The sequence below is a fragment of the Bubalus bubalis genome, chromosome 14 (genome assembly GCF_019923935.1).
Source record: "Bubalus bubalis isolate 160015118507 breed Murrah chromosome 14, NDDB_SH_1, whole genome shotgun sequence".
Lineage (NCBI taxonomy): Eukaryota > Metazoa > Chordata > Mammalia > Artiodactyla > Bovidae > Bubalus > Bubalus bubalis.
Genome location: NC_059170.1, coordinates 13,553,629 through 13,567,047, shown reverse-complemented (window position 1 = coordinate 13,567,047; position 13,419 = coordinate 13,553,629). Strand labels below are relative to the sequence as shown.

General features: G+C 43.7%; 1 protein-coding gene across 10 annotated transcripts in view; it reads right to left on the bottom strand.

Moving 5' to 3' along the window:
- The window catches only part of CHD6 (chromodomain helicase DNA binding protein 6), a 201,717-nt gene that overhangs the window by 108,780 nt on the left and 79,518 nt on the right, over positions 1-13,419 (bottom strand). For all 10 annotated transcript variants that reach the window (XM_044927646.2, XM_025263458.3, XM_044927647.2 and 7 more), the window contains 2 exons: positions 4,638-4,785; positions 2,724-2,873 (listed from right to left, as the gene is read on the bottom strand). In XM_044927646.2, the coding sequence (XP_044783581.2) occupies positions 2,724-2,873; positions 4,638-4,785 (298 nt within the window). The remainder of the gene's footprint in view (positions 1-2,723; positions 2,874-4,637; positions 4,786-13,419) is intronic.

The following is a 13,419-nucleotide window of genomic DNA, read 5'->3' as shown; positions in this document are numbered from 1 at the left end:
GCGGACACCCTTCCAAAGGGCCTTGGGAGAAGGATGGAAGAAAAGTCTAATCTTCTTCTACTGGTTTCTGGGCCCCTGGACACTCTGAGGAAGCCTGGAATCCTAGATGAGATCCCTGACTTTTGGGCTTTGTGTTAGTCTGGGAAATCTTTGTTCAGACCTCCCCAGAGAGCCCACTATGTAAAACAGACACGAATAGAGGGCTCCATGGAGCAATGACTCGGGTCAGTCGCTCAGTCCCTGGCAGGTGGTCGGGTCTGTCCTGTGGTGTGGAGGCCAGAGCCACATGGCTACCTTTTCTGAACATCAACACCAAAACCACATTTTGGGCCGCTTTCTTTTTTAAATTTAGTCACCATCTTTGAGGTGTAATTAATGCAGATTCAGATTCTAGCTTATGTTTCACCACATATAAACTCTTTCTTGAATGTACCCTTCATGAGGATAAAAAGAGCCTTGTGAAGATAAAAACTACTGCCCTTTAGGTACCAGGGTAGAAGTCAGAACAACAACCGAAATACAGTTAGTGACTTGGGCTGAATGGCTACTAGGAGTAAATAAAATCCCTTAGAGTGTTTTAACTACCAAAGCAACCATAAAATCACCAAGGAAAGGAAACCCACTGTAAATATTCATTTGGCCACACTGGGTCTTAGTTACAGCACACAGGATCTTCGATTTTCATTGTAAAATGTGGGCTTTCTAGTTGTGACATGTGGGATTTAGTTCCGTGACCAGGGATCGAACCTGCACCCCTGCATTGGGAGCGTCAAGTCTTAGCTACTGGACCACAGGGAAGTCCCAGGAAACCCACTGTAAAGCAATATAATCCTATCATGTCAAAGAAGTTTTGCAAGGACTACTTTTAACTATTTGCTTGTACTACTTCAAATTATTATTCCTATTAGGTGTTCTATTCATTAGCTGGATAACCCTGATCCACAGAGAGACATGAAATCAGTTCTTACACGCTCATCACTGATCCACTGCTGCTATGTAATGCTACGACCTGGATTGTTCTGTGCTTATTTCCTGATTCTTAACATAGGCACAAGGGCCCCTGCTCCTAGCTACTTTCTATGCAGACACAGAGCAAGAGGCTGTGAGAAATTACGTGAAAAAGCTTGATGCGGGAGTCAAGGTGGATGGCACGGATAAAAGCATCCTCAGCTCCAAGAGCCACACTGGAGTCCAGGAGGAAGGACAGGCATTTGTGCTGTTGCTGCACAGGCAGAACATGAATCCTGCCAAGTCAGCAACAGGGACTCCATAACGACAGACAGCCTGTGTCCCAGAATGTGCTGCCGGCCGTCAGGCGCATCCCACATGCACAGCCTGCTGCTTCTTTTGCTTCTGCTTTCTGCTCTGCAAGCTCCTTGGCTCAGACCTCCTCCTTTTCAACATGTATTCCCACCCTCTCTTCCCTGGCAGCATCTGGGGGTACCACGACTAATGCTGTCCTCGTCTTCCCTGGCACTGCTGCCAGTGGAAATTCCTAAACTGCACAGATGGGCATCGTGCGTCTCTGACTGCCCCAGGCCCCTTGTACAATCTGCAGGAGAAAGGCCAAATACTTTAGCTGAGAGCCAAGGCCTTGCATAATGTGGCTCTCCCTACCACCCCGGGATCATCTCCCATCACTCCTCAAATCACACCCCAACGTCTGACCAAGCTCATTAAACTGTCATATTACAACCTCTGGTACTCAGCAGGCTATGGGGCTGTGGTTCAGGTTGGAAACGCCTTCCTTAAAACCCTGACCTCCCTTTCCTGTCCATTCCTCCTCCAGTCACCATATCCAGCACACACTTCCAACACCGCACTTAACTCACAATACCAGTGTAGCCATACGCTCCTTCTCCCAGATTAAACTCCCTGGAGGCAGGGACCAAGCTGTGATACTCATCCTGGTGTCCTAGGACCTGGCCCCGCTGTGGGCTCTCCATACACATTTGTAACCCCAGTTCCAACTGTAATGACTGCTTTACGCGATTCCGTTCATTGAGTAGCTATTTACTCCATATCAGACTTCTACATTCTAATGGGAGAGACAAATAAAATGAAATCAGAACACAATTATAAATTGTAATAAGTGCTATGAAAGAAACAAACAGGAGTGAAATAAAGAATCATCAGAGGATTTCCCTGGTGGTCCAGTAGTTAAGACCCTGTCTTCCAACACAGAAGGCCCAGGGTCCGATTCCTGGTCAGAGAACTAGCTCCCACAGGCTTCAACTAAAGATCCTGTGCCACAACTAAAGACCCAGTGCAATCAGATAAATAATAATTAATTGGAAAAAAAAAAAAAAGAATCATTAGGACAAGGGGGAAGAGTCTACTTTAAATAAGATTCAAGTGAAGCATGTGGCAAAGAGCATTCCAACCAAAAGGGACCACACAGGCCAAGGGCAGTAGGTGGGAAAGAATGGCTGATACATGGCTTTAAAAGAGCCAAGTCTTTTGGCTGGAGAATAATGAGAGAGATGGCACAAAGTCGTGCATCTGGAAAATGAACTTAGGTGAATTCAGGAGAGTATGATGACAGAGGGACCTGCGAGGCTCAAAGAGTCTGAACTTTCAGTTCAGCAGGAAGCCACCTGAAGGGCAGAACCTGCAGTTAAAGTGACCGAGCTTATGCTTTGAAAAAGAGCCACAGTACAACTCCATCAGGCAGTCGAAGTGACTGTCCGGCGGAGGCCAGCAGTCCAGCCTAAAGGCCGTACCTCCGCCTGCCAGGCCAGGGTCGAAGCTGAGAGGGCAGACGTCCGGCCGGCCCCAAGCACGGCAATGGTCTCCCCGTCATCGTCCACCACCTTGAAGTCCAGGTCTTCGTTGTATTTTCTGCGCTTCACTTGCCGTCCTGAGCGTCGTTTCTGCAGGACAAACACACCCGCCAGAGACGCTCAGTGAGTCGGAGGGAAAAGCACGCATAAGGACACCCTCGCCTTACTACACTCGCTCACACTCTCCAACTTTCCCAGAAGGATCTGCCCTAAGCACAACTCTTTTCAGAGCTAAATTCACTCAAAACGGGGCCCAGCTGAGGAGAGGGAGCCACCCTCCTGGACCCACAGAGTAGGAGGTGTAGTCTCAGGATCCAGGGAGATGTGTTTTATTATCTCTACCTGTGCTTTCCCCCTCCTTTCTGGAATTGGTTTCCATTCCAGTGAAACAGGGATGGGAAGTAACTTCATCATCTCCAAGCACAGCCTGAAGCTCTAGGTTTATGACAATGATTTAACAGGCTTTTTTTTTTTTCAATTTTCCAAGTTCACCAGATTTTTCATGTACTTCCAAACAATTAAATAATACCAATTTTATTTGGACTTACTTTGAGAATCTCCTAACACCACCCTTTGAAATTCAAGCTGATGTCTTGAGTGTGACAAAACGAGATTCGTGACTCACCATGTAAGGACTTGACTATAATTAAATAGCTTATGACCTTTAAGAGAGATAACATCCTACAGCAAAGCAACCCAGTGGCTTTCCTCAAGCAGAAAAACACACGGTTCATCTCTACCCATCACATCCAAGCAGCAGAAACACTTTCGGGAACTATCCACTCAGCCAGCTGAGTCTTCAACACTTAAACCCTACAAAACAAAACGAAAAGCCACACCTCACCCCCACCCTACCCCTGGCCCTTATCGTCTAAAAGATGCCTCCTGGGCCTCTCTCTGTGTTTGTTTCTTTACTGCGTCACCTCAATGACATTTAATTTTACAGGACAGATTTCACATAAAAAGCTCTCCCTCAATCCCACGTGTAGATTACCATCCTAGAAACACTGAACTACCTGCTGACCCTCATGGACCGGACGTACTTGCTCCTCTGCCAGTCAGGATACTTGGGAGTCACTAACCCAAGTATATAGGCAGTGAAAGGGGGTCTCGGATCTGACATCCCAGACACCACGACTTATTCATCACTGTGATGTCAGGAGCCGACACTTTCCTACAGTGAAGATCACAGGACTTAAGGTATAGTAAGTTGATCTTATCCTAAATGGCCCCTTGTGGGAGCAGAGCCCAGATAAACTGCTGCGGCTGTCAGAGGAAACAGCACTTTGAAATATCAGAATTCAAGTCCAAGAGAGGCTGCCTCAACTCAAGGGAGAAAACTCCTACCAATGTCTCACGCCCATTTTGGTGCGTCTTCAGAAATCTCATTTGGGTGGGCCACTCATTTCCCCAAATTTTCCTTCCCATCTTGGTATAAGGAATCCATCCCTGACTTTCCCAGCATCTGGGATTATGAACGTGTCCTCATGCAGACTGGCTTATTAGCACCCCGGGCCATCAATGCATCACCTACAAGGCGAGAGAGGCCCTCGGAGCCTCATCTACTTTGGATCACACTTCCCCTCTCCACGTTCCCTCTCACTGCAGCCTGATACCATGCGACTCTCCTGGAAGGAAGCCAACACTGCTAAACAGCTCGGAGATTGTTAGTCTAAGGACCAGGATGCTAGATGAAGAGCCTTGTGGTCACCCACTAACATAGGGGAAGCCCAGCCTAGGTCTGGGTGCGAGGGAAGCGGGCTGGAGACAGGGAGAGAGGAGTACCGGGATAAGCGTCAGCGAGACCCCACCCCGCAGCCGCAGTGCCCGCTCGGGCTCCCGGCACAGTGGTACCTGGCTGTCTGCAGACTCAGTGGACTCCTCGGGGCTCCGCAGGGATGGATTCGGCAGGCCCTGATCCAGCTCTAAACTCTCCACTGTGGTTTCACTTTTCCTTTTTCCTTTCTTCTTTTTCTCCACTGGGGTTGGTCCTTGCTCCTTGCTACAAGGAGAAATTCAGAATTAAAACTGTTGGGCAGTTCTTAAGCTAAGATTTCTCATGTGATTCAAGTTACGAGGGTACATCCTGTAATTCTGGGGCCAGGAGAGGCTTTAATGGGAAAGCAACAAGAGTTTCTTGTCAGAAATTTGCAGGAAAAAGGGAAGAAACATCTACATGGGTTGATGTAAAATTCACTTTTTTTTTACACCCCTATCATGACTACTATAGATAGGATTAATGTGATACGAAGTAAAATGATACAAACATCTCCCCACCCCCCAAAAAACCCCACTTTCAAATAAACGTTCAAAACTGAAGACAACACTGCCACAGCCCTTGAGGAGGTCACGGGGATAAAATTCCGACCACCCAGAGCCATCGCCCACAGCAGGAGATGGATGCTCCTTGAGAGAGGTGGAGATGGGCAAAATGCACTGTGCAGGGCCCTGCTAAGACGGCAGCATCTCCAATAAGCCTTTTTGGCCCCTCCTGGCTGATAAAATCCCTCTTCTACACTCCCAAGCACCACTACGGCCGCCTTTGTGGCTCAGCTGGTAAAGAATCCACCTGCAATGCAGGAGATCTGGTTCAATCCCTGGGCTGGGAAGATCCTCTAGAGAAGGGAAAGGCTACCCGCTCTAGTATTCCGGTCAGGAGAAGTCCATGGACTGTATAGTCCATGGGGTCCCAAGGAGTCGGACACGACTGAGCAACTTTTACTTTCCTTCAAGCACCGCAACTGTGCTTTGCCTAAGGCATTCAAACTTTGATCCTTCACCAGAGTGACACCAGGCTCAGAACTAAACAGGACCTCGGATCCTCTGCAGTGACTTGATCAACATGTGCTGAATGGATGAACAGTTTACACTTCTCTGTGCTTTCCCATCAGACACTAAGTTCCCAGAGGGCAGTATGCGCTTAAGTTCTGTATTCTTCACAGCGAGTAGTAGTGTTATGCCTAAAGCATACCAAGGATTCGATAAAATATTCATTGGATAGATGGATGCACTAATGGATGCATACAACTGGGGAGATTTGGGAAAAACAGACTTGAGCAAAGATACACACAGAATTTTGACAGAAGACAATAATAATAATAATTGCAGCTAATTTGTATGTAACACCTACTACATGCAGACACAGTTCTTTAAACTTTTACATGGATTATCTCCTTTATTCCTCAAAGCAACCATTTAAGGCAGATAGTATTATTATCCTAATTTTATCAAGAAAAACAGTGAGGTTAAGATTTCCAGGGTAACACGCTAGTAAATGGAAGAGAAAGTATTTAAACCAGACACACACATAGTCACCATGACATTTTTGGGGAATGGAAGAGTGCTAAAAGACAGTCTGTGTGGCTGGATGACAGGACAGGTGAAAAGAAGCACAAAGCTGATGCAGTTGGAAAGAACCCAGGGGTACGTGAGGCTGGAGAGCTTAGACTCATTCTGCATGAAAAGGGCACAATGGCAAGACTGGGCAAGGGAGAAAGAAGACTCAAGCGACATGTGATCAGAGAAAACGCAAGGGTATAAATGATGTGAAAGATCCAACAGAAGCAGAACCAGTAAGTCTTGGCAGAAGGTGGAGATGAGGAAAGAGCCACAATTACTGGTACTTCCCACCCGGTGAGTCACTGCAAGGTGTGGGGGAAGATAGGGACAGAGACGGAAGATCCAGTGGGATGCACCCATGGGGTCAGGCTGCTTCTCCCAACACCCTTCACCCTTTCGCACGTGGATCACTCATCAGGTGGGCAAAAACCCAGTCTTACTCTTGATTCCGTAGGCTGAAGACTGGCTTGCCTACCTATCAGCAAAGTTCTTTACGAACTTGTTTTGACCCAAACTTAGGAAATGAAACTCGGGGGGTGGGGGTGGGGATCAGGGGAGAAAGACCACTTCCTACCAGTTTCAGGACAGAAGACCCCAGTGAAAAGAGTTTTTAAAAAGATGTCCGTCCAATTTTCACTGGAATATTTATCTCATGTAACGTGGCTCTCACTAAGAAAATTACATAGCAATTTATATTCTACAAAGCACTTAAGTGTTTCCTGTCTCGTTTAACTGTAGCAACAGCGATTCTGCGAGGGAGCCAGGGCAGGCGAGCCTCATGTTCCAGATGTACAAACAGGTTTAAGAAGCACAAAGGCCCCAAAGCCAGCAGCCAAGCAGAGGCCGATGCTCAGCTCAGCTGACTCACAATCCCCTCACTGTTTACACTATATCATGTTTCCTGCCTCCTTTTTTCTTTTTAAATCCCCAGTCTCCCTTTCAACAAATGCAAAAACTTCAAATTTCTCTTAATCTTCTTGGAATTTCAAAATAATCACCAAAAGAATTGGTTACAAAACACTCCAATAACTCAGATATACCAAAAAAAAAAAAGAAAAAGAAAAATTCCTAACTCCATAGTTGATTGTCTCAACAGAAGAAGGTATGTGCTTCATTTTTTGGACACACATTTAGAGACAGTAATATAAATATAGTCACCATAATAATCACATGCTTGGAATCCCATTTAATCTTCTGTAAAATCTTAAATCCTTCCAACATTTGAAATCAATTTTATCTTTCTACGAAATATAATTTCATTTTGGAAAACTTGATCTATATATGTTTAATCTCCATTTTAAATATTCATTATATGGATGGGCTAGAAACATGTGCTTCATTGTGAAAATATCCTGCTCAAAACTAAATTAAGCTTAAGACAGAATTAAGGAATAGAACGTCCTCAAAATACTAAACCTTACTATAAGACGTGTATATATTTGCCTTCCATGTTTTCAGAAGCACATTAAATGATGACATGGAGGAGCTGTAGTGAGGCCCCTCTGAAGTCAAGCCTGGGGCACCACAGGTTTCCTAGCCAGAGGCTGGGTGTGGGGTGGGGTGGAGGGAACAACTTCTTAAACATACATGAGTAAAACAGGAACAAGTCTAGTGATACTTGCTTACCTATCGGAGAAGGTAATGGCACCCCACTCCAGTACTCTTGCCTGGAATATCCCATGGATGGAGGAGCCTGGTAGGCTGCAGTCCATGGGGTCGCTAAGAGTCAGACACGACTGGGCAACTTCACTTTCACTTTTCACTTTCATGCACTGGAGAAGGAAATGGCAACCCACTCCAGTGTTCTTGCCTGGAGAATCCCAGGGATGGGGAAGCCTGGTGGGCTTCCGTCTCTGGGGTCGCACAGAGTCGCACACGACTGAAGCAACTTAGCAGCAGCAGCAAGAAGATACGCTATCGAGAAATCTTCATAGTGATATTCTGAATATTACCTTTGACAAAAGAATCAATTTTGATTTTCAAAACTTTTTGCTGGAGCTCTTCTGATAAAGACAAGTATCAGGAAGAAAAGATTCCTTGTGAGCTTATAAATGGGACTTTCAAATAGGATATCAAGAAAATACCACCTGAATTCATCCTCTAGGAAGACTAGGTAAAATGTGTTTTCCCCATCTTCGGAATGAGTTTTAAAAAACTTACACTTGAGAGTTTTATCAAATGAAGACATTTTAACCCCCACTTTGTTACAGATGGATTTGGACCATGAATGTACTGTTTTCTCCTTTGGGTTGTAGGTTCTTCAAACATAGTAGTCAAATAATATGTAACAAAATTACCTATGTATGTACCCTTTGATCTAACAATTCCATTTATAGGAATATATTCTAAAGATACACCTCCATCAATATGAAACACATATGCATGTGGTTATTCAACATTGTTTGATAATTTCAAAATAACAAAAAACAACCTAAATGTCCAAACATAAGTGATGAATAAATGAGGATACATAGAAAGGAGAACTACGCAGCTGTAAAAACAATTAAGAAAGAATTCTATAAACCACCATGGAATGATTTCTAAGATGTATTGTTAAGAGAAAAAAGCAAAGTGCAAGAGTATACTAACATGCTACTTTTTATGAAAGAATAAAGAGAAAATAAGAAACCTTGCATATATCTACTTATTTTACAAAAAGAGACACAAAGAGGATAAACCAAATAAAGCAAGGGGTAAGTATCTTTTTATACAGATTTGCGTTTTGGAAGCATGTTACATACACAAAAAAATTTTTTTAATGAAAGATGAAAACAAGTTGAAATAAATAAATCTAGGTGTTTTTCAAATGAAAAACACAACCACACTCAACAGATGGGAAAAAAAAAATCTCACTAATTTATAAACACAGTATCTGACTATATACTTTCAGTTTTGGGGAGAAGTGAGGAAAACAGCAAACAAAAGGTGAACTCTCTTTGGTAGGCGTTTAAGGGAAGCAGTTCTGAAGCCATTTTAGCTGTGGTAATAGGATTAAACAAATTAGTAAATGTGTTGATGTTAGGAGCTGTGGTTCTCATCCAGGAAGATGTAAATATGAAATGTTGTAAGGCAAGGAAGAGATTGTGGGAGGACTCTAAACTGGAGGCCTCCGTGTGACACATGCTTTCTAAGATAAGTATATGTATTAACACATGCATATAGACGTGTACATATGCATTATGAGTATATTGTGTGTGCATGCAGATGTGTATCCATGTGCATGCACATATATGTACACGTGTTTGTCTTGTGTATTTCCCCCTAGCTTTGACAACTGAGAAAGCCAACAAGCAAAGACGCTCCAAGCTCAATCTGCACACACAGCTCTCAGATTTTGGTTTCGAATTCCAAAGTTCCGCACAAAAATGGCTGGTTCCAAGAGAAGGAAGTTGTAATATCAGCCCGAAACATTCTGTGTCGTAAAGTAAAGGGAATGCCCAAAAAAGTGAAGGCAGCACGTGAAAAGGGCACAGGAGTCAGCTGGAAGAACTCTCCTTGGTCAAAACTGGGGCCATGTGAGCACGAAAGCAATTAAGGTCAGTAATGAATTATAAGCCATTGAAAATGGTAAGAATCCACACCAATGATAGACAGACAGACAAATAATGAATAAATGAGGGGGAAAGGAAAGCTCCTGCTTATTATACAATCCAAACAGTAAATGTAGACAGAGTGGTGGAGTTGGAAAATCATTTTGTAACCACTGCAATCAAGATAAGTATAGTCCAGAGCCATCAAGGAATGCTAAATCTGGGGGAGAACAACCTGAAGAGACACAGGATATTTGCATGATTTTAAGCGTGTCTTTCCACAGACTGTACGGAAACAAAAGCAATAACTAAACAAATGGTTATGAAAATGGCATTACTCTTAAAAAGATACACTGGAGCATTTAGGGATAAAAAGGCATGATATTTGCAACTCATTCTCACAATGGTTGAAGAAAAACCATATAAATTATACACACACACATAAACGTAAAAGGTATATATACCTGTACCATTGCTGAAGTGGACATTTACTGCCCAGCACCTTTTTGCTGATAAGCAGTACTGACTCCCAAACCACGAAAGTAAGCAGAGAGTCAGGCTGGGCTACGGTGTCCTAGTCCTTTCACTGCAGGAATTGGTCCAGATATGGACACATGACCTAGCAAGGCCAACGTGGGACTCAGTTCAGTTCAGTCGCTCAGTTGTGCCAGACTCTTTGCGACCCCATGAACAGCAGCACGCTAGGCCTCCCTGTCCATCAACAACTCCTGGCGTTTACTCAAACTCATGTCCATTGAGGCAGTGATGCCATCCAACCATCTCATCCTCTGTCGTCCCCTTCTCCTGCCCTCAATCTTTCTCAGCATCAGGGTCTTTTCCAATGAGTCAGCTCTTCGCATCAGGTGGCCAAAGTATTGGAGTTCCAGCTTCAACATCAGTCCTTCCAATGAACACCCAGGACTGATCTCCCTTAGGATGGACTGGTTGGATCTCCTTGTAGTCCAAGGGTCTCTCAAGAGTCTTCTCCAACACCACAGTTCAAAATAATCAATTCTTCGGCGCTCAGCTTTTTTTATAGTCCAACTCTCACATCCATACATGACCACTGGACAAACCATAGCCTTGACTAGATGGATCTTTGTTGGCAAGGTAATGTCTCTGCTTTTTAATATGCTGACTAGGTTGGTCATAACTTTCCTTCCAAGGAATAAGCATCTTTCATTTTCATGGCTGCAATCACCATCTGCAGTGATTTTGGAGCCCCCAAAAATAAAGTCTGCCACTGTTTCCCCATCTATTTCCCATGAAGTGATGGGACCAGATGCCATGATCTTAGTTTTCTGAATGCTGAGCCAACTTTTTCACTCTCTTCTTTCACTTTCATCACTTTCACTTTCATCAAGAGGCTCTTTAGTTCTTCTTCACTTTCTGCCATAAGGATGGTGTCATCTGCATATCTGAGGTTATGGATATTTCTCCCGGCAATCTTGATTCCAGCTTGTGCTTCCTCCAGCCCAGTGTTTCTCTTTATACTCTGCATAAAGGCTCCTTCCTTTAAAAAAAGGACTAATTTCTGGCAGGAGTGGGCAGGAAAATGAATAATCTCTTTCCTCCTAGGTCCTAGGTCTGTTAAGCTATGAGCCCAGAGATATGGGCAGGCACAGTTCAATCTGGAGAAGGAAGGCAGTCGTCAAGGATGGAGCCAACACCCAAAGAGGCTCAGGAAGGCTGGGGGACAAAGATTTCGGTGGAGTTCCTGACTAGAGCCCTGGGTTCTGACTCCCTAAACCAGGGAACCACTTGTTCCCCTTTTTCTCACGTTCATTCATGTTGGGTTTATGTCACTCGCAACCAGTGTGGTTCTCATAATACAAAGGCCTAATATTCTCATCGTTTAACGACACTTGAGGCCACATCAAAGCCATCTAATTTTTATAATCCTTGCTTTTCCAGCTTTCAGAGTTAGAACAAATTACATTACAGGACAGGAAAAAAAAAATGGCAAACAAGATTGTAGAGGCTCAAAGTACCTATTTTTAGTAGTAAAACTCAACTTGAGTTTTTAACATATATCCATACGTCCACTTTAAAGAAAGCATCTATCATGTATTTATGACATGCAAGAAACTTCCAACGTATAAACTGTACCATCCATGCAGGACAAGGACCAGGCATGACCAACAGCAGTTCATTAGCAGCCCTCAGCCCCAAAACGCTCTCACATCCTGTCTACTACACAGTCTCATCAGCCAAGATTTTATACATCTTGACTCTCCACAGTTTGCATTAGAAAAACAAGTACGCTTTTTTGAGGGGAATGGATCGTTTAGGGAGTCTGGAAAGGACATGTGCACACTGCTATATTTAAAATGGATAACCAAAGTGTCACTCTGCTCAGTGTTATGTGGCAGCCTGGATGGGACGTGAGTCTGGGGAGAATGCATACATCTATTTGATATTCAAGTGAAACTATCACAACATTGTTAATCAGCTATCCTGCAATACAAAATGAACAGTTAAAAAAAAGAGAAGAAAAATAAGTACCCTTTTTGCCTTCCACGTAGAAAATTATAGTATTAATCACAAGACAGACTTCCTCAAATTCTCCCAGCTCCATCTCCAGTTCCCTACCTCTAGCTTTGTTTGCTTGAATTGAGAGTTAGAAATTAAGTGCTGGATCTGAGTACTAGAAGAAAAGTCTGGGTATGCATCAGAACACTGAGATTCATGGCTATGAGTCTTGTTATTAACTTTTCCCCATGGATTCCAGGTATTGAAAAATTTTTATCTACCGGACAAACTGCATTATTTCAAAATGACTCATCTCATTTTAACATTAAACTTGGCAAAATGCTCATGAAAGTTTCAGCAGGAAACAATCAGTTACTTCCACAGTGAGTTGCCATAATCCCCAAATTCAAGACAACTGAAAACAGCACATGAGGTCAATCATTGCTTCCACAAATGTGCATGCCCCTGGGAGCCCAGCCTGGGAGCCACTGCCCCACTTGGGGAATGACTCTCCAGAATAGCTTCTATCCAGGCCTCGCCACAGGCTCGGAGCCTGTTCCAGGAAGGACAGTACTGAAATCCTGGACGTTACTCCAGGGAGCTCATTTGCACACTTAATCCAACTTTTACTTGCTACCCATATTCGTCCCATCTATACATGCAGGGCTGACTTAAGCACGGATTTTTTTCAAGATATTGGTTCAAAGAAAAACACTCCCCCAAAACTATTGGTTTTGGTGTAGATGGAGTTATCTGCAGACATGATGTGAATCATATCTCCCTGTTCTTGGAACCTCTAATCACATCATTAGCATCATCAAAACAAAGATTATGCAAGTTTGTGACATCCTAGCTTAAAAAAAAAAAGAAACAGAAACATTACAGGGACTTCCCTGGTGGTTCAGTGGTTAAGAATCTGCCTTTCAATGCAGGGGACGTGAGTTCAATCCCTGGTCCAGGAACTAGGATCCCACATGCCGTGGAGCAGCTAAGCCTGCGTGCCTCGAACTAACGGAGGCCAAGTGCTCTGGAGCGTGAAGACCACAAGCAAAGAGAAAATGGGCGCCACCTTGAAGAGCCCCGAGTGCCACAACTAAGACCTGATGCTGCCAAATAAATAATTAAAAAAAAAAATTACATACTTATAAGATGACAAAGCAGAGTTAACAAACTTATTAAAAGTGATCACAGCAAATGAAAATACTTTTTTTTTAAACATAGAAGGGCTTCAAATGAAACATACAAGCCATCCCTACTTGCACCAAATCCCACTTGCCAGAAAGATCTGCTCTTGA